This window comes from Dermacentor variabilis, chromosome 2 (genome assembly GCF_050947875.1).
Source record: "Dermacentor variabilis isolate Ectoservices chromosome 2, ASM5094787v1, whole genome shotgun sequence".
Lineage (NCBI taxonomy): Eukaryota > Metazoa > Arthropoda > Arachnida > Ixodida > Ixodidae > Dermacentor > Dermacentor variabilis.
This window is the reverse complement of record NC_134569.1, coordinates 120432361-120459112: the sequence shown is the minus strand read 5'-3', so window position 1 is coordinate 120459112 and position 26752 is coordinate 120432361. Positions and strand designations below refer to the sequence as shown.

The following is a 26752-nucleotide window of genomic DNA, read 5'->3' as shown; positions in this document are numbered from 1 at the left end:
CACTAAAGGAGACACGGCCGGGGCGATACCTAGCTGGCAGATTCCAGGGCTTCTTTATGAGCGTACGCAGAGGCAATTTGCGCTATAGAGATAGAAACTACCAATTAGCTCGGGTACAAAGGAACGCAGTCGGCTGGCGATCAAGGATTAGCGTCTGAAACAACAAAGCAGTAAAAGAAATAATCCACCTTTCGTATAGTATCCTACTTTCCGGCAGGAATTGTTCTTAAGGGAAGCCATTCTTCTCGAGAAATGCGATAGAACCTTACTGCAAACATTTCGTTGTTCCTTAATTTCGTCTCTCGACCTTTAGTGCCGGTTATGTTACCATCCAGACCTAAATGTATGTGCGTGTGGTATTTGTGATGTCTGTTAAAACGCCAGTCAAAGACAGTTAGTTAAAGATTCAGCAATTACAAGCCCTGTGGCTTGACCACGGATGCTTCGATCGTATATATTTCGAAGTAAAAATTCGTTGCTCTTGGCCTGTGGAGGCATTCACATGAACCTAACAAGACCTCACCGAGCTTGACTGCCCGACTGAAATTTGCCTCTCGCAATTGCCTAAACGAGCGAGACGACCTACCCGCTCAAAGTCAAGCCTAGCCGCCCAGTCAAATTGTATCTAAACGCGGTATAGTTCAGAGCGACTTGGTGCAACAGCAACCACGGACAGGACCCCCAGCTCGTAGGAGCTGCTGTCTCGCCTGCGGAAGGAAACAAAGCCAGTTATCGCCTCGAAGCCGGCTGCTGCTCGAAATCGGCCCACCAGCTGGTCTGCAAAGAACGAATTTATATACGCGCGATCCTGTCAGGCTCTATCAACCTGACCCGCTGGAGCGGCGTTCATATCAACCAGCATATTGTAGATACTCGAACGCGACTATCACAGGTGCTGTTGGTGCAGTGAACAGACTCCAGAGAACGCAACTTGAGCTACACTCAAGACTTATGTTTGTTATGAGTATTCAAAAATGAAAAGAACAGGCGCATTTCTCTGCAGACCCTGTTTCCTTGGGTCTGCTTAAGCGTCGACCGCAGTGCGTTTCCAGGCACTGAAAGTGGGCTCGCATGTCTACGTTAACTAATAATAATAAAAAAGTGTCCAAAGCAATGCCTTCACCGTCGCCTTTGCCGATATAGTCGCTGCATTACGTTTCCTGCTTGAAGGGAAAAAAAATAAAAATAAAAAAAGAACATGCAAAGAATCGTACCCTGGAATCGGCCAACAATTACTCGTATGCACTGTTTCCACTCACTGGCCTGATTCGAGTGCGCAGAACGAGAATTAATCGATGCAATCAGCGTCGGAAACGGGCCCGGCCGGCTCAGTGGACAGGCGTTTTACTGGTAGCGATGACCCAGCCGATATGCTCGCGGCAAGGTCTTTCTGTGTTTCAAGAACACGCCGCCGGCACACACGCTGCAAGCCCGCAGGAAAAGGGACACCCACCCAGTGGGGTGTCCACACGGCGAGACCTAATCAGCGACAATTAAATCTCGAAAGGGCAACCATTGTGTTCGAGGCTCGTTAGGCGAGTATGCAAACTTGAGTGTCCGCGGTGCTCAAGAGACCGTGCGCGTAGGTTAAACACATGTGTCAAAAGCTCGCACATTTGTAGGCGCAAAAATAAAGGCCGAGACCAATGATACCCTGTGAAATGTGCGCACAGAGACGTAAATGGGACGGTGTGCAAGGTCAGCGCTGGGGAGTGAGATTAACGGTATGACCACTAACCAAGTCACAGCCGTCATAATCGCCCTTGTCATTCCGTTCTCGAAGTTCACTAAACCGGGAGCGACCTACTAAAAGACATGCGGGGCGCGTGGGCGTTCGAATGATTCGGAGCGCCGGCGATTGATTGCGCACGATATTGGCGTTGAGTAGGTGCATTATTAACACTAGCAGAGATGTGGCGTCGAAAAATAAAAAGAAGAGTGAAACGCGATGTCAGGCCTCGCTGCGAGGACTCCTACAAGAGTGTGTAGTAACATATGCGACATTGTAACCCATTCCTTCGGTTGCGAATTTTCGTTTCTCCGCTTGCCTTCTTTTTTTTTTTTGCATTTCTCCCTTAAATTCTACTTTGACGGATGAGCATTGTTTATTGATCTTGAATCAGACAGGTTGTGAAATCATTGTTAGTTTGACCATGCCGCGACAGGAGCGCAGGAGCGACATGAATGAAAACCAGAGCCACATTCTGCATCCAAACTAGTGACACACTATCAGGTATGAGTTTCCTTATTTATTTATTTATTTATTTATTTATTTATTTATTTATTTATTTATTTATTTATTTATTTATTTATTTATTTATTAAGGCGATTTTGCCAAATTACAGGCTGTGACGGTGCATACTCTACGCAATGTTCCTTCTCCACTGCACCTCCCCCCCCCCCCCCCCGCTTTTTCTTTTATGCTCATTTACCATGTGCAGTGACATATTATGCTGCTACAAGTGCAATTTCATTTTACTTGTGTTGTTTCTTAGTGCTTCTTTTTTTCCGAGACTGTTTAGCCATATAGAAGAACATTGTTTTTCGAAAGACGGCAGCACTATTGAGTACAGTATATAAATAAAGTCGCTTTAAGTATCACTTATTCGAAAATGACATTACTTTGACGTTACCTTTCAAGTATGACTGGGCTTTGTAACGACTTATCGTAGCGGTGAGCAATTCTTTCAATAAAGTGTTGTCATGACGTAATTCGCTATACGTTACTTATATATTCAAGGCCTAATGAACGTTGAGTACGCGGATCATTAACCGAAACAAGTTTAAACCTTCTTTTATACCCGTTTTGTAGTTCCTACCATGTCTTCTGAGCAACTTGACAGGCGCTACCGAATATAATCATTTCAATAGCAAAACGTGCAAATGTTTCCTGCCATTCACAGCGTTCTCTTGTTGCTCCTTTCAAATCGCAATGTCTTCTGGTACTTGTACCTCCACTGAAAACTGACGAAATTCTCACCTTCCAGTGTTCCCGCTTTCTTCTTTTATATATATATATATAGGAAAGCTATTATATTGAAGACGCGACTCATGTTCTAAAAAGTGCCTTCGCACACCTGCATAGAAATATTTGCCTAGTCACTAAGGAAAGATTTGCCTAGTCCGCATCAAGAAGCAAAAAAAAAAAAAAAGAAAAGGAAAAAAGAAAAAAACATGACAGAGCAAATTCTCACCTCTTGTTCATCGTAGCCGGCTCTGGCTGAGGCAGCCAGTGCGCACGCCAGAAGAGCCACCTGCAGAACGAGAGAACAGGAAAGAAAGGTTAAAACAGGGAACACATCAACATTTGTTGAAACCACGGATCTACAGAGGCTAACGAGCCCTTCTCAAATCATCATCAGCCACAAATGTAATTCATGATCATGCAAAACTTATCCTCATCAGTCGCAGAAAAAAAGCAGTAATCACAAGAGTAATACTAATGGATGAAGTCCAGCCGTACACGACGGAAGCACGTACGGTGTCGCCTTGTCAAGCCGCTTCGCACGTAAAAAGCGCGTCTGGGATCGACACTACGAATGGGTTCGTACGGTCGCATCGCATCACCGGTTTATACCTCGTTAACCTCGACAACCTCGACAAGGGCAACCTCGTTGACTTCACGGCCTTTCCTTTCTCTATGCCTGCCTTTCTCTTCTTTCTTTTTTTTTCACAAATTCCATAACTTACAGGAAGTGACCTCCCACCTGAACATCCCTATTAACTTTACCTATGCTTACCTTGCGAACGTCTTCCCTATGAGAATACACTATAAACACTTGCGACTCTCAGCCAGTACATTCATTAACTACACCTTGAAGCCATCCGCGCTGAGATGTTTAAAGACGCTTTAGAAAGCTTCTGTTATACGGAAGTCATTTTTCCTGTGGTTTCTCCACATAATGCCGGAAGGCTTCCACGTACGTTCTTGTGACGAGTTTTCGTGCCCTGTGAGAGTTACGTCGTGTATGTGCGACAATTCCGAGTCCTAAAGGGCAATATCATTTTTCTTCATTTTACTTTCTTCATTTTACTTCATTTTACCCTTAGTTCGCACCAACTATGGTAAGCAGTCATTAAACTTTTGAGCTTTATCTCTGTGAAGCACATTACCATTCCCTTTAAAATTGTTCAAAGCGCACAGATTTCGTACATAACTTAAGCATTTTCTTTTAGCTTCCTCCGACTTTCCAGTTTGAGTGTAGTATGAGTTGTATTATTAAGTTTCACTTTGTTTCCATATTTGTCTCCCTCGTTTTTTTCTTTTACGTTTTTTTCTTCTTAACCTATTATTGTAGTTTCACCTTTTGTTGACTAATCCGAAGCCTTGTTATTTTTTAATACATTCATCTGCTGCTTTTCTCTTCATTTATGCCTTGTCTCCTAAAACCTTTATTATCATAAATTTTACATGTTGCCATTGTTGTTTGTATTATTAATTCTAGTCATCATGCACAGGAGGTCCCATTTCAGTTTCTAACTACAGGACCTCCTTCTGTATATACTTATGCTGTAATTATCCCCCTTTTTGTCATGAATAAAACTGATTCTGATTCTGATTCTGATTATACATATCTTACATTCTAAAATCAGTATTTCCTTTCTTTTCGTTTCAATGTCTTATTAGTTATACACGTATTTATTTCATTTTTTTACGCAGCTCCTGACTGATTTTATTGATTTTTTTCTGCAAGGTTTTTTTCTTGCAGTAAATAAAGAGTCGAACCCAATGCGACGTGCATTATGCAGTGGGCAATGGCAGTGTGCACAGGTCCCTCTTCTGCGCCTTATTTCCTAGCGCCGAATTATTCAATTACCTTAGGTCCTCAACTATATTGTCGACCTAATTCAGACCGCTACATTCACTACACAAGGATGTTTTGTAATTCACTCGCTGAAATCCATATAGTAAAGTTTCTTCGAACCGCGAGTCCATTTGTTAAAGCGTAGCAGGTATAAGGAACGGGAACGTGAAACATTACGGACACGGACAATAAAATAGGCTCCAAAATAAGGCGACAACAAAAGGAGCAGTTGAGAGCGAAGTATAGACGGACAGAAAGAGAACGAGGATAACAATTGCTCACAATCGAAGGGCCTTCGATCACGAGATCGCGTCCGAGGGCACGACGCCCAAGCTTTGATGAACGCAATGCTTTCCTAACCCCGTATAGTCTATTGTCACTGCCCGCCGCGTACGCCCTCCACTTTTGAAGGTAACGGCTTGAACGAGCAGACGGATTTGTTCTTCTATAGGCCGCATATTCTCTGAAACGCAGCGGCACGCACGCGTATGCACCGTACCCTGGCCTTTCGTGACTTGATCTATGGGGGCCGGCTTTACGTCATTCAATGAGATTGATCCTTGTCTCATCCAAGAGGTTGCCGATATACACGCAACGTCCAGACACTAGTCGCTTTATGTGGGATATTCGGGATTGGGTGCAAAGTACTTGACTAGACGTGTTGAGGTAGCAAAACTCAGGGCTCGAAGTATGCTAAAGCTCAGTACATTAGAAATTAGACCAAACGAAAGAAAAATAATAATTTTTTATTCGTCGCCCTTTCGCCATTAGCGATAAAGGCGTCGTTTGACCAATTGCTATTGGTCAAACGTTTACGGGCTGCGCCCCCTTCTCTTGTATGTCACGCGACGTCACAAAACCGCGAAAACTCACCGCACCAAAGTGACGTGACCGCGTTAAAGGTGCATTAATATGCCGAACAAAACTTAAATTTTCAAGAGCCGGAGACTGCCCCATTGCAAAAGGAATAGAAGATGGCTGTCGGCCGATCACTGTGCCCCCAACTACTCGGAGCTGCGGGGGAGCACGGATTTATTTGCGAATAACAAAACTTTTTTGCGTTGCCGTATAACGTTATCGAGCCCTTTCGGCACGTATACGACATTGCTCTGCCAACTCTTCTTTGCTCACAGGATACGTTTTGGCGCATTATCGACCTTCCGTTGCATGCCGCCGCGATTTTTGACCAGCCACCGCAAGCTAAGAAGGAAAGGCGGACCAATTGCAGACGCCGGCACCTCCCTCTTGATCCGGTTATCTATTTTCAGTGCGCTGACTAGGCCCTAGCGAAACCCCCTCCAGTTGAGTGCTTTCCTCGCCTGTTGTCAGCCAATTAGATAAGAAGAACCACTCATTGTAGGCAATGTTATTCGTTTTGAAAGCAAACAAAAGCGACCTCCTATAAACGAGGAGAGCGTTTGATTGGGCTGTTCAGTCAACGCTACGGGACACCACCCGATGCTTGCGTCGGCGGTTACGGAAATTTGACGTCAGGAGATTGGAATAAAAAGATATTGGAATAGTTTTATGTTATATGGCCCCTGTATACATGAACGTGCATAAAATGTGGTTCCTTCCATTCTGGTGTTGTGGTTGAGAAGGAGGAGAAAATGAAGAGAGAAGGCAGGAATGTTAACCACTGACGTGCAAGTAGGCGGATCATCCTTGCAGAATCTGTCCTAGACAGCCAGATTCATAGGCCGTGGTATTCTACATGAGCGAAACGAGAAGTTTTATTGGCACGGCACATTCATCGTCGATAATACCACAGTGACTTCGTAGCCACAGAAAAAATTATTTCATGTGCTTTCTCAGTCCAATGACGCATGGCCTCTGTAATTTCGAACACCAACTGTCCATGCCAACCACGTCTTAAGACTGACTGTGAACACCGCAGTCGCGGTAAATGGACCACTTGTGTGTTCGTTCGTTATTAAGAAAGTGTGGTACGACTAGAAGTGCTGCGAGTTCTGCTGCCGTCCACGTTGTCAAGTGAGACGTTTTCAACTCGACAGCCGTGGCCTTTGCTCCAATGACGACAGATGGGGTAGAGCTGTTCGGCAGGACGAAGTCTTCGGTGTATATGTGTGTGATTCCCGCACTTTTCATATAACATGAGTAAAGTAAGCTGTTTAAGAGCCAGCGGCGTCATATCTTTATCTTTCCGGACGCCAGGTATTGTCAGGTTGAACTTTGGCTGACTGAGGCACCAAGGGGGAGTCGAAGGTCTCGCGGCAGATGTAAAGCAAGGCATTCTGGCCTCACGACGTGCGGATACCTTTCAGTATAGAACGAGGCACGTGGTCTCTCTGGAGGAAGAGAGGCTAGATGGTGGGGCGAGAACACACGTAAATAACGATCTCAGTTAACGCAAACCTTTGTGAAAACATGCTCCCGCTAAGCTTCACCAGAGTTTGTAAATTTCATATCAAGCCCTAAAATATTTAAGAATAAATTTAAGCACATGAGCTCACGCTGACCTTCTTTCACTCACTGAGGCACCCAGCTTAGAGGTTCAGCTGCTCAGCTAATACAGCATGGAACAAGAATCCCGCTACGAAAGTGACGTCTGCCCTCGAAACAACATCAATCTTGCTTGGAAGTCAAGAGCGGATTGCTACCGGCTTGTCTGCAAACGTTAAACCTGCTTTGCAGGGCGTAGGTTGTCACCGTCACGTTGTCGCATCAACGACGCTCTATCGCACGAGCTGTCACACAGGTTCCGTCTGTCCAAGCAGCGCCGCGTAGGACGCGCCCGTCAGAACGGGCGAGTGAACGACAAGCCGCGTGGGCTACTGTCACTCGCGTTGACATACAGGCGTGCATGCACTGTACAGCTGGACACAAGCGCACTCGGGCACACAATCCTGCTCGCTTAAAGGCTGAGCAGTCTGCTTCAGCCTCCGCATCGGGGAACGGCCGTGTATAGGCGACGTGACAGAAGCGCAAACAAGTACATAAACGAGTGGTCGCGCGGTAGCAACTCCCGCGTCGGTGCCCTTGCAATGTATATGCGAAGACACATTCTCAGGGGCTACGACGTCCAACAAAACACCTCCAGCGCTCGGTAAAGGCGTTGCTTTGGCTGTGTCCCGCGTTGACCGCTGAAGCAAAGAATGGTGACACGTTCTGATCGGACGCGACCGTCTCGCGCCACATCTCTGTTATTCTATGTCAAACCACAAGGTGTCTATATACGTCCAACGTACAGATTTGGCATCTCCTCGTGTGACTCGACTTTGTCATTGGCCCAGAATTCCATACGCTACTCCTCTCGACCGTCTTGGGTGAAACATTTTTCGTGTCCGCCGCCATGGATTTACTCTACCACTTTTATCAGCCACAACCGAGTCGTCGAGGCACATGTGTAAGTGACAAAATTAAGAAAGCATGACGTTTGTCACACCTAAACTTGTCTTTGCGATCGCACTTGTCTCCTTCACAATGATGTACAAAGCCCCTCTTCGTGTTACGTAGTTGACGACTTGTCCCCACGGTTTTCACACACGCGGCAGCCAATCTTTGATTGTAAACCTAACTCTATTCCTTCCGCATGTAAACTGTATCTGAAATACTGCAACCATACTGCCTCACCTTCATTACTCCCAACTATTTCCAGCCAGACGCACATTTCGTCACATCTTCAAATCAATGAGCTTTCGACGTCTTTATGGTAAAAGCTACGCGTTTAACTATAATCATTTCACCCTAACTTTATTGAAGACTATAACTGTCTACGAGAAGTAATTGTCAGTCCGAGTCAAGCTACAAAGTTTAGGGAGCTGACAATTCCATATTTTTGTTACTGGCTGTGTCTAATATCATTTCTGTAAGTTCACTTCCTCATTCCGCAATTTTTCATTCTACTTCTATGGAAAACGACTGTCGAAACGCTGCTGTCGCTGGTATTAGCTTATTTATTGCTCTACGCTTCAAACAATTTTCTTTCGCTGGTCGTTACATAATTTGAACTTTTTTGTTACTTTTATTCTAGAAACAAACCAGCTTGTTACCCCAATGTTTTCTCTTTTTTTTTTTCGTTTCATATCCCTGCGCCTTTATGCTGAAGGAGCGGTACACAATTTTATGTATCCTTTCCGATTACGGGATGACAGAACCCCTAGCAATGAGTAGGCTGTGCTTTTTATTCCAAATGATTTTGCACATTTTGTCAGGTGAAAACATTGTCGTCGATATTCTCCTAAAGTTATTAATTTTAGTCTTCTTTTATTATCTTATGGCACTAGTTTCTCGGTTCCGGTGACATTTAGTCCACTTCTTTGTGCTACGGACATGGGCTAAGCAAGGTGAGAAGAAAAGATCACGGAAGAAAATGTTTCAAGTCGAAATACTTCAATATACAGAATCTTCGTTAATGCGACTAAGGAAAAAGAAAGGGAGGGGGGAGGGTTGTATTGGAATGAGCAGTGAAATATACGAAGCGCATAAATATAGCAAGAAGGAAAGACACGGTAAAAGTACACAGTGGACGAGGATCGATTATATCCTATGCCTTTCGCATATATCTTCATATTACACATTATAACTACTGCAGCTTCAGATTTCACGCATCGCACTTTTGTCTAATTTGTGATTTTCTGAAGTCAAGAGCAAACGAACGAAGGCAGTGAAACGGTTGCTGAAAGTCGTAAAATCCTGTACTGATATGCAAATAAACTGCAATGCTAGCGGCTACACGACAACTCGATAGCAGGTCGTTCCACTCCGTTATGGCCTCCCTGAGAGGCGTGCGGTGCGGCGCAGCCATAGCATTGACTTCCTATCGCGGAATGCCTCGTGTGCAGCCTGTCGGAACGGTGTATACGTCCGTGCTGCAGACATTGCGCATTTCGTTCAAACATTTCGCCTTCTTCTTGTCGCGTTGTCTGTAGCCAATCGCGATGTTAAATCACGCTGCGTTTCGCGGAAGGAATGAAGACGTCGCGTGTGGCATTCACATGTGTATAGCGCTACACGAGGGCAACGAAGGGGGCACAACTGAAAAGAGCCAGGCACCACTCTATGTCTTCGCCTTTCCTTATGAGTTAAGCATCGTATGCGCATTCACAACGAATCGTCTGAGCCTGCCACACCTGTCGACGGTTCTGTGCTGTTGCAGAGCGCGATAAGCGATTATCGGCAGCGCCAGATTAATTTCGACCACCCAGAGTCCTTCAGCGGGTACGATCGATCTCGACCTGCGTAGACACTCCACCAGCATCGGAACGCGGCCGCCACGGCTGAGAAACGAGCTGCCGACGCCTTGCTCGGCAAGTGGACGCCATAATCACCCGTTGAGAAACCTCGGCGCTCGAGGATAAAGGCAGCGAAATGATAGTGTGTTCACTCAATTAACGCGGGCGAACGCTAGATAGTGTTGTGCTTATTTATAATGCCGGTACGCCCCGACTCAGTCGTGCGACGAATGAGACTAGGTTGCACGCCTTTGGGAAAGACAGTGTACGACCGCGTGGCAAGCTGTGAATGCGTTGCGATGATACTGCAGCAGGTACCATTCTCTTCACGTACAAGGACACTTTAAAGGAATCCTGAAGTACTTTCCACCAGTGCTGCGCGCTTTTCTGTCTCTCGTCACTGAATGTGCACTGCATAACGCAGAGGTACGTCAGGTCTGTGCTTTCTAAACAATACAAGGTTTACTATGCTTGAGCCCTGGCGTCATGCGGGAAGGGCAGCGGTACATATGCATTTAAACGGAGGACGTGGACGATGCTTAACACAATCGTCTTTCCTTCCCAAAGCTCGGGCTTCTGTGGGAACGTGTCCCTTCCTACGGGTGACGTCACATTTGAGGTTCGGTGATTTTCCCGTAATTTTTTAGGCCGTTTCTCCAATGCGGCAGTTGCAACTTTCGCGATTTCATTTGCCATCAACGAGCCTTCGAGCATGCTCGGTATACGAGGTAGCCACCCAACAGCAGCCGCCGTCGTCGCCGACACGGGTGGAACAGAAGCAACGAAATTTCGCGGAGGTATGAACGCCACCAATGGAGGAGCTATGAAGTTGTTGGTTAAAGTTAACTTCCCCGAATGAAAGGAAAGGAGTGAAAAAAGCCTCTATAAGCGGTTAAAAAGAGGCACCGTTATTATTCCTACGGCTGCTGGTCGAACCTGCTTATAGAGAGAGCAGCAATTCTGTCTCAACACTGTTTCACGAAGCAGATGTGGATGTAGCTGCCTTACTGAGACACACGTTCATCCCTGAAGGCAGGCGCACACGACAGATATTCAAAACTGTTTGATCTCAATCCATCAGACAGAACGCCTAACATGCATGCTGTTTACTATACTCAACAAACTAAAATTCTGGCGGGTTCCTTTTTTTACATTTCATTCCACTTGTTCTCGATCAACAAAGCAATCCATTTCGGCGTAGATGAAGCAGCTGACAAGCGACACTTTACCCTGTCGTACGCTGGCACTAAACGTCGGAAACAAAATCGAGCAACGCTGCAATCTCGCACGTAGTGTCAACAAGCGTGCTACTTCCGCCTGCACAGATGCATAGCCCACCCAGGCTTGCACGCGAACAAGTGGAGCGATATCTTAACGGTGCGCACCAGTTGTGAAACCGGTTACTATTTCTGAGACCTGCAATAAAAACACGCCGAGCAGTTAAGGAACCGCGAGACTGTACTATTGAAATTGGTCGTGTAGAGCAGCTCGACAACCGTAAGTATCGGACTATTTGCTCAAAACAATGCAGGTTGTTCACCTTAGCTGATCATTTTCGTTTATATTCGCTTATTTAGCTTACTAGTTATATCCAAGACCGATTTCTGCTATTACTGTCTCACTCAAACTACTTCGTCAGTTGCCTTATTAAGGATTGAGAACTATCAAATCGTTGTTCATGTTATTTTTTCTCTTCTTCTTCCTTTCTTTTCTTCACTTCCGCCGAAGTATGGACGGTCAGCATTAGAGCTCACCTAAATATTGTTTGCTTAGGACTACAGATGGCACCTGAACAAGAGCTGATTCCTAAAAGAATGGAGGGGAATGAACAAGTTGAGAAATGGACCGAATTGCAAGTTTACCGTATATAAAGCACTTAACAGAGCAGCAGCATTACGCCTATAAATACGCGAGAATAAAGTAAAAGGACGTCTTTCTCAAAATTTCGTCTGCATGTTCGAGCCGCGTTGGATGACACCGTTTAAGAACACACCATTCCGGACTCAATTCGCGGCGCTTCCGTAAGGAAAGTATATCGCGCGGAGAGCGGTTTACTGTGTTTACCGCGGAAGGCCTTGCGGCGGCGCTCCGGCTGTAGTTGTGCTCTAAGCAGGCAGGCAGGAAGACCTCCGTGAGAGTTGACGTGTTTGCGTTTGCCCGAAGAGCAAATGCACGCGGTTCTTATCTCGTCAACCTAGATGTCCGACGGAGACGCCAGCTTGTCTGATGCATCGCTTCACGCGCCCCGCCACATCCTTGCAGTGCTACACGTTGACCGGCGGAGCGCATACGACGGCGCCCTTCCTCCGCGGGCCCCCCCTACCCTATACCCGGCAGCCCCAATAAACTATCAGTCAAGCGTTTCATTGGAAATGTTTGGCGAGTGTGCTGGTGTATTTATAGCTTCGCGAAACAGCAGTGCGGTCGCTTCGCGGCACATCTGCGTAAGCGTGGCGGCCCATGCCACGTCGGGCTGCCCACGCTTGAACAGAGGCGTAATTTAAATCATAGGGTGTTACGCGACAAAACCACAATCTGGTTATGAAGCACGCTATAGCGGGGAACTCGGTAATAAATTGGTCCACCTGGGCTTCTTAAACCTGCACCTAACTCGAAGCACAGGGGTGCTTTCGCATTTCGCCCCGATCGAGATGCGGCCGACGTGGCCGGGATACAGGGATGTGTAATTCTTAATCAATTTTTTTTTTCACTTGAAAGTGAAAGGAAACCAGAGTTACGTGCATCCCATCAATGCACAATGAAAATGCTCTGGTAAACGATAGTGACGGTACGCGTAATCAACACGCGGCAAAGCTTTAGATCGCTCAGGTGGCTCGGTCACATGCAAAAAATATATGTTGGACATCACTTGATTGATTGATTGATTGATTGATTGATTGATTGATTGATTGATTGATTGATTGATTGATTGATTGATTGATTGATTGATTGATTGATTGATTGATTGATTGCTAATTTTGCAGCCTCATGACAAAAAGAAGGTGCTCGATGGGTGAATAATTATCTGAGACGAAATAGACCAATTGCAGTCTTACTGTGGTTATTTGTACATACAACTTCAGATTAATCGCGAAACGAACCAAAAATCTGAAAACTGCCTGACCTTCTTTCTTATCTTTTTTTCTTCTTTTTGCAAGGAGAAACGGCAGAATTTGAGGCTTAGTAGTTTCTTGGCTTAATAATATCATTTATACTCAATTAAAACACGGCAACGCACTGTTAGCTGAAAAAATCCTAACGCACATGACGCCGCATTCTTAATCCTCTTGCGATGGCTCCTTTCTTTTTTTTTTTTGTCTGTGTGTGTGAGTGCGTGTATGTGTGTGTGCGCGCGCGCGCATCTGCTGCTTATTTCTTGACACCAATGAATTGCGTTTCATTGTCGTAAACTGCTCGTTATGGAATCGATAACATTATGAGCAGAACTCGCGCCACTAATGAAGTGCAATTCCTCCCGTTGCTCAACGCGTTGCTCGCACAGGTCTTGCAGCAAGCTGTAAAGCCAGCTACTCCAACAGTCCCACTGTACTCTATAGCTGCATGTGTATTTCAACATTACAGGTGGTGGAGGGAGAAGCTGAGGCCCCGGAGAAAGACCAGGATGCTTCAACAAAAAAAAATAAAAGAAGAAAAAACAGGAACATAGTCGAAGCAAGATGTAATGCGCGCGACATCTCGTCGAACGCAAGTGTTGCTGCTGCTGTCCTTTGTTAGAAAAAGAAAAGAAAGTGTTACGCCTAATAGCCTGCGCATTTTCTCCGCCTCTATCTACAGGACATCGTTGACGCTCGATGGCTTCGTCCCGCTTCGTCCTTAGCAGAAGGACGAAGTGGCAACTGTCAACATCAAACCCAGCCTCGTCGAAATTGCTGTATAACAAGGCGCTGATGAAACGCTGAGCACGGCGCACTCAGAGACGAAAAAGAGGCCTTGCCATGGGGGGAGTACTGGTGGTGCGAAATTTATTGCAAGCTGGCACCTAATCTCTCGCCCATACCATACATACGCTACGAAATGTGCAAGCCGCATTTCTCTGACTCGCTGCGAGGACGAGCAGTCGGTCTGGTTGTGCACGGTTTGACACCAGTATGAGGGCGCACCACGCCGTTAGCCCACTTGGTGAAACCTGCACTACTCAGCCGGTGCCCATTCCCAATTTCAATCAAAACGAGTGTGCTTTTACGAAGTAGCCCATATTATCAACGTTGCTCACTTTAATGGGACGTAGGAGTACATGAAACGTACGTACAGTCGAGTGTAAAAAGCTAGAGACCACGGCATTTGCATATATATATATATATATATATATATATATATATATTTGGTTTATTCGAGAACAGCCGTGCAACGTGAAATTGTATAAAAGCATGGCGCTGGTCAAGCAGACGCACCTGGGCAGTATACTTGATTTCAGCCTTTATGCCTTGGCTGAGCTGAAAAATAGAAATCTAGCGGAAACTCTGGTCTTTGATCTTTTGTACTCGACTGCACATGCATAGGGTGTGCGCGTAACCTGACGCTGAATTAAAGGGGGAAATATGAGCGTGATGGGATCACCGTCGTCTTTGTCATTACGTCTCTAAAGGCAGTGCTCCTAATTTTTCTTCTAGCTTATTAAATATATAACTGCTCGTTTTCGAAGTCTCTGTTGTCTATAGATAGTTGTTCACGTGACGTCATGGAAGCAGCTTCTAATTGTATTAGTACCCGAATACAGCGGCCACGATGACATCAGTGCACCATATTATCACGCGCACATTGTTTTTCTCTTTAAAGGGTAACTGGTTTTCGTCGGATTATCACTGTTATCAGTGTCACCTCTTTTTTTATTTATATGTCGCTTGGCGTAAGACGCATCCTGTTTTCTGCCATGCTGTCATGCTGCCACGCTTTTTTGTTTACGCACCTGTCGACGTGCCGGTATAGCCCAGGATGGCGGCCACAATAACGTAAATGCAAACCAGCTATATATTCGAAGGGTGTCGACAATCCACATTAATATCACCTATTCCACGCAATCAATCCCAATAGCATATGCTGCCAGACGTTCAGAGCAGTCAGCACCTGACGTAGGTATAAATAAGCAGAAGCAATAGATTAGAAGTTTCATAAACATTTTCCTGAAACACTACGCACGTATACAAGCGCACTATCCATTCTTTCTCCGGCCCGTCGGTCGCGAACAGCTGTCTTCCGCAATGGGTTAAAAGTTAAAAGACGACCGAGCAACCCCGTAGCGGGCGGCTGGCCCAAGCTTTCAACGAGGCGAATCTACAGAACGTCAATTCGCGGGCGTAATTGACTTCTATCTGCGTGCGCGTTCGGCCCGCGAAGGCGACGGCGAGCGATGTTCTCCCGCGAAAAAAGGCCGCGCGGAGGAAGAAAGAACCCGAAAGCTCGTTCAAGGGGTGCAAGGCGAGGCTCACAAAGCGTGGAGGGCGCACGCGCCCGGGCACGCGCGAACGTCCGCGTTTGTCAATCAAGCGGCGGCCACGGCTGCACCCGCCAGCGCTACACGCTCAGCGTCGACGAGGAAGGTCGCGCTTCGCTTTCGCCCCAGGAATCTAGGCCGTGCCGACCCGGCGGGCCTGCGAATACCGCCATAGCGAATACGGCCCGCAGTATAGCCGCAGGTATTAGGGCCCCAAGGCAAGCCATGTAAGTAGTCGCGCACGAAACCGTCACATCTCATCGGGCATTCAGTTATGCTAACTGAGTTTACTTGTCTCGCTGTGGGCCTCAGCCTGGCTTTCTACGCAAGTGTGCGGGACAGCTGCTACGGCTCGCTTGCGCGAGAGCCTTAATAGAGTTGCCTTCTGCGTATCCGCCCAGATCTCGCGTCAAACTACCATTGGCTCGGCGTGCGCTATGCTATATAAGTGAACCGGAAGACAGCGTAGATGTATGAAGGCGCGCCTTTAGGTTCCCTGTGTCTTACACGCGCGTACATGTCCCACCATTGGGACATAGTGCATTACGCCACGTCTTTGCGCTCCGAACGAGCGAAGTTCTGAAAAACAAAGAATCGAAGGTGAATGAAAGGTAATGGCCCCTTCCGCGGTGGAGCGCGGTTTGTGCAGCGTACAATTTACTTACGCAACGCGAGCGGTGAGAAATACGTGGAGGTTAGAAACGTCATATATACGTGATAGCTGGGAAAGTGAGCAAAACGACAACGGTTGGCCGCGAAAAAAGTGCGCATAGTGATCTAAGACCGAAGTTTGTGCCGCTCACTTATTTGCATCGTTTTCAATCCTGCCAGAACGCGAGGTGTTACGGCAGCTCCAATCTTCCAATATTTCTTTTTTTCACAACATCTCTAGGTCCCTCCTCATCACCTCCGATTTAAAGGTGATGTGGTGGTGGAAACACATTTTACGTCGTTCGTTTTCACTCAAGCGCGAAGCTGCTCGCGTATGTTAAGGCATGTGTGTATGTTACGGGCATGCTACGGGCACTTCGAAATGGTGGTTTCTTTTTCTCCTTCTTCGTCTTTTTTTTTTCTTTTTCCCCAGCGTTCTTCTTACCTCGCCTCCGATTCTCGAGATGGTCGTCACAGCTAAGCAAGGAAATGCCACGACGAATCTCTCCGTGAATCGTGCGCAACCGTTTTCTCGACGCAGGCGCGGAAGCGCACGCCCTCCATTTTTCGCATCACGCCGCGATTTTGTGTGCCCCGGTGCGGAACTTGCATGGCCGATGACCAGGCATGTCGTTTCCCACCGCGAGCGCTCGGCGTTGGCTTCCGCTTGTCCGTCCGTCGGCCTAGACTTCCAGGAAACGCTATGCACCTCTTCATTCTTGCTACGCATCGTTCGTAATGTTGGATACCGAAAAGAAAAGAACTCCGTTATACGCGGTGAGCGCGTTTATATCCTGACGCGGGATCCTCAGGCCGTCACGAAGTAGGTTGAGCTCGAGATCTCGCAGTGCAATATTGCTCGTTTCTCGATTTTCTTTCTCTCGCGGCGTCTTCACGAACGCTAGCATGCACGGATATGCATGTAGTACGCCTTCATCGTTCGTTATCCAACGCCTGTACACGTCTCGGGGCACTCACCAAGTTTGCTCTGGATGATCCCACGCGTCTTTACGGACAACAGCGCTTTTCGTGTCGTCAACCTTTTGTGATACCAATTGCTGTTTGTGCATCACATTCGACGTCTGCCTGCTCAGCCATCGGTAATTTATTAGAGTAGGGTAGCCAACCAGACGCATTTCTGGTTAACATTCTCTCTTTATTTCCCCCTCCTCCTCCCTCCATTAATGTAAATATTACTTCAATGAAGCTAAAGATTTTTCCTTTGCAGTAGTGTTATATAGGATAGCATTTGTACGCATTTTTCGGGCCAACTACGCTTTCACGACTGTTATTTCGTCCTCAGGTTTGTCCATTCCAGTCTGCTTGGAAATTACTTTCACCGGAAAGGCCAAGAATGCTACAGACTTCAAATTTGCCATAACAGCCTACAGCGCTTCTCAAGAGTCGGGGTTATTACAGCGCCCCCATGACACAGCAATACCGTGTGTCCCAGCTAACGTTAGCCAGGCTGTACAGTAAAAAAAAAAGATAGAAAACACGGTCCAATATAAAATTATAAAACCTACGGTTTTTGGTTGTCAGAGGTCTGACGACCGAACACCATACTTTTTACACTTCTTTCTTGCGCCATGTTTCGTAAATCCTTCTTTTTCGTTGACTATAACGTTAGCTGGGACATCCTATATACTAATCGGCTGCTTATGTCTTCTTACGATAAAATGTCACTGTTATCTTTATACACTCATTTTCAGGGCACCAGGATTGGAAATATTCACCCTGATCATCATCATGATAATATTAACAATACTGTCATGTTCCTTCCTTTAAGCACCCCTGACCTCCGCGATCATCATCATCACAAGATTTATTCCCATAATCCCCCCCACCCCCTACCGATTTCCTTGGAAATGCCACAGCTCCGGAGCAGTGCCTGAAAACCCCGAGCACAATTGGTCAAACAAAATGCCGATATCTATACCGCTCGCCACGCGCTGCTCCTGCATGCATACGGCAAACAACGAGTCCGAGCTACCGGGCGTGACGCCCAGACGCAAGAATCAACACAGTTAAGGAGCGCACGCGCCTGCACGAGCGCGCGCGCGGTGAGTTCATTCGCGTTGCCCCGACGTCGTCGCCAGCGCTCGCTCGCACACGCTTCGCGCACGGGTGTTGCGCGTGGGCGTTCTCACGTCCGGCGCGCGTTCCACTTGTGCGCCGCGCGGCGTGAGCGGCAGGCAGGCAGTGGGCGCGACCGATCGCTAGATCTCGATCGCGTTCGGCGTTGGGTCAAGCACGCGTTCCTATACTCCGCCCTTCTTTCGCACCAAACTCGCACTTTTTCAACCACCGCGCTCGCTTCTTTCGGCCGCGTACACCACGTAGTCGAAGCTCGACTTTCAGGTCCTCGTCTACGATCGGGTGCGAGTGTTGCTCTGAGTCACGCCTGGCCAATCTTTCAAGCGTATGCTGTCGTGTCCTCTACAGAGATATCCCGGCATAGTCTCTCTTTCACCGAAAGATGAGGACATATTTCGAGCCGATAGCGCGGCCGCACGCTTCAGCTGGGAGAAACATGTGCTAGAGGCTGCAGAAGAACGCTGTTCAAACGGGTTGTAACAGACGCGTTCTACGTTGGAAGGGCTGGAAGCGAAAACGGCGTAAGCCGTTTGTCTTTCCCCTAATCTCAGAGATAAGGCAATCGGATGCCTACGTATGGAAGAAGAGCTACTTTGTTTCCCTTGATCGATTTTGAATGCGCCGCTTTCACAGGCAAATGTTACGTAACCTCTCCATGCACTATGTCTTCATACACTCGGTACACGTTTCTTTTGACTGTCAGACTAGACCTTTGTTAGACAGCTCGGTTGTTAGCCCTGGAGTCGCATGTATGATATATCTCTCTGTGGTCCGCGTTCGGCTTCCACTCTTCTCCTGTTTTCACTCGCATCGTTGTTTACACCACGTCGTTCACAAATCCTATAGGTTCGGTGTAAAAGACGCATGACGTAAGAGATGCTTCATATCGATGGAAGTCTTCCACGGGAGAATAAAGTTGTCTCCATAGAGGCAGCTGCGTCGCGTATGTAGGTGGAGGCCGGATCATTCACGGTCCCGCGTTCTCCGATGCTGCAGCGAAATCGCAATACTCTAGGCCTACACGCTCACAGCGTGCGGCCACGCTGCCTGCTACGCAATGAAGGACACGGGTGAATCTGGGCCTCTCGCCGCAGCTTGCGAGGGCGCGCGTTTCTGCTCGAATCGATGTATGCGTGAGGGATTAAACAGAAATGCAAACAGGTTCGAGTACAGATAGCGCTCTAAAAAGGCAAACAAAATGAAAGAGAGACGGCGACGAATTGTTTTGGAGCAATCGAACATGAAGCTCGTGAAATCGCCACATTCAGTGCATGTGCGCGTTTCCTGAGCACATCAACGTTGAATTCAGGACATCTAATGCGTATAAACAGATTTAGCTTGGGGTTCAGCTGGAGATATTGAAAGCACGGGCTTCATACTACTCCACTGTACTTATATGTGGAGTAAGGCGCTATGTGGCACGGAATTCACGAAAGACAGAAATGCTGATTAACGTGCAAAAATGAGAAAGAGAAAACACCGAATGGTGGATGACGTGATCTCGCATTTGAGCGAGAAGCTGAAAAAAATATACTAAAAAATAATTAAAGTTAGAACGCATACAAACTCAGTACTAAACTAAAGAATAACTAATAAAAGTAACAAAAAATTTTAAACGCATATTCCCAGCCAGTACATTGAAGAAAAGTTGCACGAAACAAAAAAAAAAAATAATGCGCATCTCCCATAATGCTCGCTCTCTTTGCAATGTCTGAAGAAAGCCACGGTCAAAGGATGAAAGGGAGTCCTCAACTTTCCGTGTTTGTTTGTTCTCTTTCGGTGACAAAAGTGCGCGGAACTGCATGGTTAGAACCATAGTTCAGAGAACAATAGCTTTTCTTTTCCGGTCTTCTACATAGTAAAACCGACCTTTCTAGTGAAGGTTGCGGTGCCCGAAGAATATTGTTCGTAGTTAACAAGTCTGATGAAAGTAGAGAAGTGCGGGTGGAGACGACCGGGCTAAACACTGCTGCCTGCCATATACTTATGAACCGAGAAGGAAATTCCATAATGGCATGCCATTTAAACACCTCATAGTTACTGCAGACGACAAAGAACCAGAAACAACAAAACACGGCGCCTGACATTTCACGCGTTGAGAAGAATGGTCACTGTAATGAGTCCTTCTGAAACAGCAATCACGGTAGACGAAAATGTTCATATTAAGTCCCGCATTAAGAAGTCATGGTTTCATTTTTTTTTCGACTCAATTTTATAACATTTCGTAGCTCACAGGAGCCTGACGCCCAACGCTTCCGAAACCTGTAAGATGGGCTACTGCCAGCGTTCCAATCAACTGGGTCAACCAAGTTTTTAAATATCTGGGCTGTTATTACTCCGCGCGTTCCGTCTATGCTTCGCTGAGCGCCAACAGCGGTCGCCCACGTGAGCATGCACCTGAGGCTCCTCGCGAAGGGTTGCAAATAAAGAACCCGGAAAGAACAACAAAAATAAAAAACGACCTAAAACAACGCATTAGCAGCCGTATGTCACAGTGTGTTTATTTATAAGGGTTAAAATCTGTTTCATTCAATACTGGTCCTATACAGACAACAGTTGCGCACAATTGCGGTAAAAAGACATCGAACTACTATATCCAAGTGCGAACGAAGCCACTGCGAGGAGTCTCTCTCGCCTCCACAGCGTTGACTGCTATGTATTAAACGGAGTATATAATGGTCCCGCAAGGATTTCCAACTTAAATTCTTAACTGACGCTGGAATATTCGCAGCAATCACTCGAGTCCGCATTATCCTTCACGAAATTAATCGTTAGAAACTCTTGAGAATGGTCCCGCTCGCTCTACCATACATGTGTTCGCTGAAGATTTCGCACTTAATCACATGCTTGACCTTTTGGCTTTTCATCAGTATGCACACGAGGTATACTCAGTTTCTGCCATGTCTGACGTCGATATAATCTCTTTTCGGCCTCTGGAGATCGTTTCGAAATCCTCTTCCGGTTGCTATATACTCACCGAAGGTCCAGGTGAACTCATAACAGCTGATATTGTGAATGTGCATATGTATACGCGTGCATGTTAAACGGAGGAAGACGGGCTTGACAGTGCCGGAAACAGCAGGGCAGGTGCTCGCTGCGAGATCTCGTAGCAGTTGATGCCATAAAATTTTACAAAATGTGGGATGGCGCCAGGTGTCATCTGCACATACTATGAGTTAGTACGTGCCACAAATTCGCCACGACGATAAACAGTGCGGCTTATCACGAGACCCGGATAAACGCAATGCTTATGAGCAGCGTTGAAGGAAACATTTGCAACTCTATAGGCTTCTGTCACTAGCCTGGACGTTCGCCTGTCGGCTGCACGTAGCCAGCCAAAACCTGTTGATAGCGTCTTTTGTTCTGTTTATGTTAACCGGCACAACACACGCTAGGTATTACACTCAGAAAGCTGCTGCATTATGTTTCCAAGATGGGAGCTTCTCAGAACGCTTGTTCGAATGTCAGTGAAGGACGACCGGCAAGGGAAGGCTTCCTTACCGCAAGCCAACTTTCGAACTACGGCACACCCGAAGGATGCACGCGCAAGCAGTTTCCCTTTGATGTCCTTTTGACGTGCGAGGAAGGAAGAGGTGCAGTAAATGGGATGCCTCGGAGAAATTAAACGAGCGGGACTGGCTTGCATGCTCTCGGGTAGCTCGGTGATGAAGTCTGTAGGAGCGATGTCTAAAAGGAACTGCGAGTTCTTGTGCTGTCAAAGCGGAGTGTTCCTTGAAGTGTCAAGACCCTATGCGTATAAAAAGACAGCAGGTGAACCTTGAACTCACCCTCATGGTTGATGTGTGGGCACAGAAGGCATTTCTCATGAGCGGCTCACCTTCTGAGGTTGTACAAGCTCCATTTCATCTTTTTTTGTGTGTGTGAATGATTGGTACTGGTACAATCACAGCTTCGAGTGTAACTTCGTTGATGGGGCGCGTGCAAAAGGCTGCACAGCAAAATTAAAATGCGCCGACTAGTGTTATATTATATGAAGATGTGACGCACCACCACATCTGCTTTTTCGGTTATAGCATGGCCTGTGTTTCTTGGTAAGTAGAGCTCGAAGGTCGCCGTTTGCGTACGCAGCTAGTAGCATTCTTTACAGGTAAGACATCCGGCGATTGTCAGTCGAACTATTGCAGTCGCGTGCAGAAGGCACATTCGTGAGGCCGTGCATCTTACAACATCCCACTATTTTCTGTATCGACTGGAGTAAGCATCTTGTGAAAATCATGAGAGAGCCGGAAATCTAGAGGCGAGAGGCCGAGTTCGCGATGCCTCCCATGTGTAAGTGCTCTTTGCCATTGGCCCTCCGCCTTCGCTAAATATACGCACCGCATTATGATTGCCTGGCATTTACTCGTGCGAACAATATTCGCATAAAAGCTTTTTTTTTATTAATACAGGCCTACGTTTACGTATTGTGCGGAAGACAAATTCAATTCAACAAGCTAGGAGGAAGACACTTGATTGGTTTACAATGACAAATACCAGTTTTGGGTTAAGGCTGCCAAGATGACCTCTCACTGAAGGCATGCTGTATTTCGCTCGGAACTAAACTGAGCACATTACTTTTCCTCCTCTGCAAATGCCATCTTACGTGTTGCAATATGGTATCATGTCACTAAAGCCTAACTTTAATTAACATTACTACCACATCAAAGTTACAAAGCATCCCGTATCTGCCGCTTCCGCTGTAGTCCTTATATGCAAGCTTTAGGAGGTAACTGCAACCAAACTGCGTCAATTTCAGAGCCACTACAGAGATTACTATCGACATCACTCACTCAATGTCCACGCTCCTTGCGGAAGACAATAACGTCGACCACTGAATCACTCGTCGATCTGCAAACCCTGCTCGGAGCAGCGCACACACGGGGTTGTTAGCCGCGCACGCATGCATTCAATCAAGTCGTACGCACGCTGCGCGACACGGCGCCATGTTTTGCATTCTGCGTGCTCGTTCTGCGGGCAAGGCAGCTCCGAAAGCGCGCAGCAATCGGCGCGCCGAAGCTCAACCGCTCTTTTGTTATACTGCCGCTGTTATACGACGCGATGGCGCAACGTCGGCGGAAGCCAAGCGACCGATCGGTCGACGCCGCTCTCCGAGACGACGAGGAGCGCCGCCCATTTGCGTGGCGCTCATTAGTGACCGCTCGTGGGCTTAAACGCACACTCCAGCACGCGATACACGTGCACTGGTGCATGCCCAGCGACCCGGCGGTACCCCTCTGAGACAGCGGAGTCGCCGAACGCGAATCTGACCCCTCGCCTCAATGAGGCACATGCGTCAATGCCGAAGTTCAGCATGCACGTGAGCCTACGTCCGGCAGCACTTCCTTGCATTCGAACGACCTCGCAATCATTATGTGATTTAGGGACAAGTTAAGTGCGCTAGGAGGCAGAAAACCAGTTCTCCACTGCTTGCCGACAATAATCAGGTGCGGTCTTACTAACTCCCAGAGAAGCCCTGAAAGGTACGTGAGCCAACCCGACACAGTTTAAGCTTCCATTAACAGCTCTGCGACGGTTTTTTTAACAAAGCTCGCTTTAATTTCTTGAAGATGTCGCACGTTTCTTCTTAGGAACTTACTAGGCAGGAAGCTGACAGCCGAACCGCTAAAAAAGAAACTCAGGCTTGCCCCCTCAGGCTTTCCAGCATACATCAGGGGCTCGGTTAATTACCTGTTCGCCCAGCTCTAGTGCATTGCACGAAACTAGGAAGACGCTAAAGACATGAAACATGTTGCACGGAACTAGGAGTTCAGTCGCGTGCCCCAAGTCCACCACACACACGCAGACACACACACACACACGCACACACACACACACACACACACACACACACACACACACACACACACACACACACACACACACACACACACACACACACACACACACACACACACACACACACTCGCATGCACGCACACACACAGCTAGCAGAGTTATACGTACGCGCTGTACACATACCCGGATGTATAGATAAAAGCGAGGAGGTATATAGGTGTCGCTTGTCGGCTGACGATCGCGCGGCCGGTTTCCTGCTCAGGTTGCATGAGGTTCCCTGGATGCCGTGTGGCGCGCGCAGTCTGGCAACTGTTTACGCGGGGCGCGCTGCCCCGCGCGCAGATCGGTGGGTACACAGACACATTGAAGAGATATCAAACAAAAGACCGCCGCGACGGCATCTGTGTTTCGCGGTCAGCGCACAAAGGAGCGGCGTGGCTGCTTCGTCTTCTTTTCGTTCGCGGTGCGCGTTGACTCGCGAGCTGATTTGCTGAGAGGAATGCGCGGCGGACCTACTTCTTCGGCGACCTTTCCGCGCTGCTTCGAAGGTGAAACGAACCGCGGAGAGAGTGTGAAACGAACCGAAGGTCCGCGTGTTCACCGACGCTTGCCCACGCGCAGCCGTGATTTGGGTGCAAACAGACGGGCGCGAACACGTCCGTTCCGCACACAGCGTCCGTGAGGCCAAACTTTCACGCGATGTTTCGGGCGTCACGATAGAGGTTAGTGGCGCTGGTGCGCTGGGTTCTTGAGAGAAGACGCGTGCGATCAATTGTGACGAAATTTCGTGGAAGAGCGCGCGAGTTTGGTGTGTTTGATCGGCGTCTATATAGGCGGTTCGTGGGGCTTTCTTGACATTTTACTGAAGTTGTACAGATGAGCAACTGAATCCCTGGTCTTCGCTTGCTTTGAAAAAGAAGTAGACGAAAATCAAGAGTTCGACGAGAACTCGTCTGGTCGAAATTGCTAATAGTCAAGGGTAAAACGGACGCCGACAGGAAACATTAAAAGAAAAGGGGGAAAAACGACATTTTGGCTCCCATACGAAGGCCTTGCTCCCAATGAAAGCAAACGAACGGGAGAAGATGATTATGTTTGTGTGAATAAATGGCGCAAATAGTGGGCATAAACGGAAGGAAGGCTGCTGTAGGTAAGGTTCAGCGTGGTATCAGTAGTTTTGATTAGTAATGATTAGAGATGCAAACGCGAGGTTAGGTTACTTTCAGTGACTTGCACATACACCCTAGCCCATTCAGTATCATGTCCTTCTGTTACAGAATGCTCGGCAAGAGCGTTAAAAGAAACTTTTTGTTTTTTGACATATGATAGTGTTCCTTGATGCGCCTTCGATAACTGCCCGTCTCGCCGATGTAGACGTAACTACAGTCTGTACAAGGAATATTGTACACAACACCTGGGTACCTTTCTTTCGAAAGCTTGTTTTTGACATTTTCAAGCACGGTTTTCAGCTTTTTCGCTGGCGCACATGCAACGTGCACATAAAAAAACACACGGGCTAAGGCCTCGCTAGTATCGGAAGCATCGCAACACGTTTACGAGGGGCAAACGGGGCGGAGGAAGCACTATAGGAGGGCGGGATAGGTGGTGCTGCTCTGAAACCACAAAGGGAGCATGTTTTATTAGAATGTGAAGTCATCCGCCCAGCGGCCCCCCACTGGCCTCCTTGAAGCCCTTGGGTTCAGCGAGAGCAGGGGAAAAGTTAACATGTCCGCAGTAGAGATTAGTAAGAAGCGATTGGAAGATTGGTGGAAGAAAAGTAGGGAAAAGACAGAAAGCGGAGACGTACAAAAGCAAAGTTCGCAATAGGCGGTCAGAAAATTTGGTTGTGGGAGTTCATATTGGTATTTTTTTACGTCTTTTTTAATCTAGGTAGGACATCAGGCAGTATAATAGCAAGAGCTTGGTGGCGCAACCCACCACCCCGTTCCAAAGGGGACGCTCATAACATCCATCCATCCAATGAAGTAGGATATTTGTTACGAGAAAGTTCAAGATGAATGGCTTCCAAATCTTTTTCTAAGTCTTTAGGAGAACTGCAGGTTTGTTGAGGACGCTGCATGAGCGATGCGGCCACGGAACATTTGTGGCAAACAGGATGAATTGACACGAAGTTCAAGTAGCCTCCCGTGTGCGTAGGCTTTCGGACCACATTGAAACAAAAGTTATGTTCCTTCACTTTGCATCATAACCTCCAGAAAAGGCAACCGACGATCCTCCTCCAATTCGACCGTAAAATTTATAGCGTGTTCTGTTGAGCTTAAATGCGACGAAAAAAGCATCCGGGGCATCTTTCTTTGTCAGACAAAAGCAGTCGTAGACATATCTAAGAAATATCCTTGGTTACGGCAAGAACGTCGCTAGACCCGGCATTCTACTGCTTCCATCGTTAGGTTTGCAGCGGTGACCGACAGGGAGGCACCCATCGGTGTTCCCTGAAGTTGCTCGTAGAAGCATCCTTGGAAAACGAAATAAACATTTTCAAGGCATAACTGCAAAAGCTTGCACAGGTCCGTAACCTCGAACGGTGTCCTCTCGGACAGTGAAGGGTCATTTTGGAGGGCAGCAGTACACACGTGAACAGCGATGTCGATCGGCACGCAAGTAAACAGGGACGTCACGTCGAACGATACCATACGGTCGTCATCGTCAAGCCTATAAAGATCGCGTACTTCTTTGATGAAGTCGCTCGAGTTACCCACATTCCTTTCGCCACAGTCCACAAGTGTCGATAGGAC

At 47.3% G+C, this 26752-nt stretch overlaps 1 protein-coding gene across 1 annotated transcript in view; it reads right to left on the bottom strand.

Moving 5' to 3' along the window:
* Positions 1–26752, bottom strand: part of LOC142572635 (uncharacterized) — a 70974-nt gene that overhangs the window by 10964 nt on the left and 33258 nt on the right. Inside the window, exon 2 of the mRNA XM_075681887.1 lies at positions 3195–3254. Within this exon, the coding sequence (XP_075538002.1) occupies positions 3195–3254 (60 nt within the window). The remainder of the gene's footprint in view (positions 1–3194; positions 3255–26752) is intronic.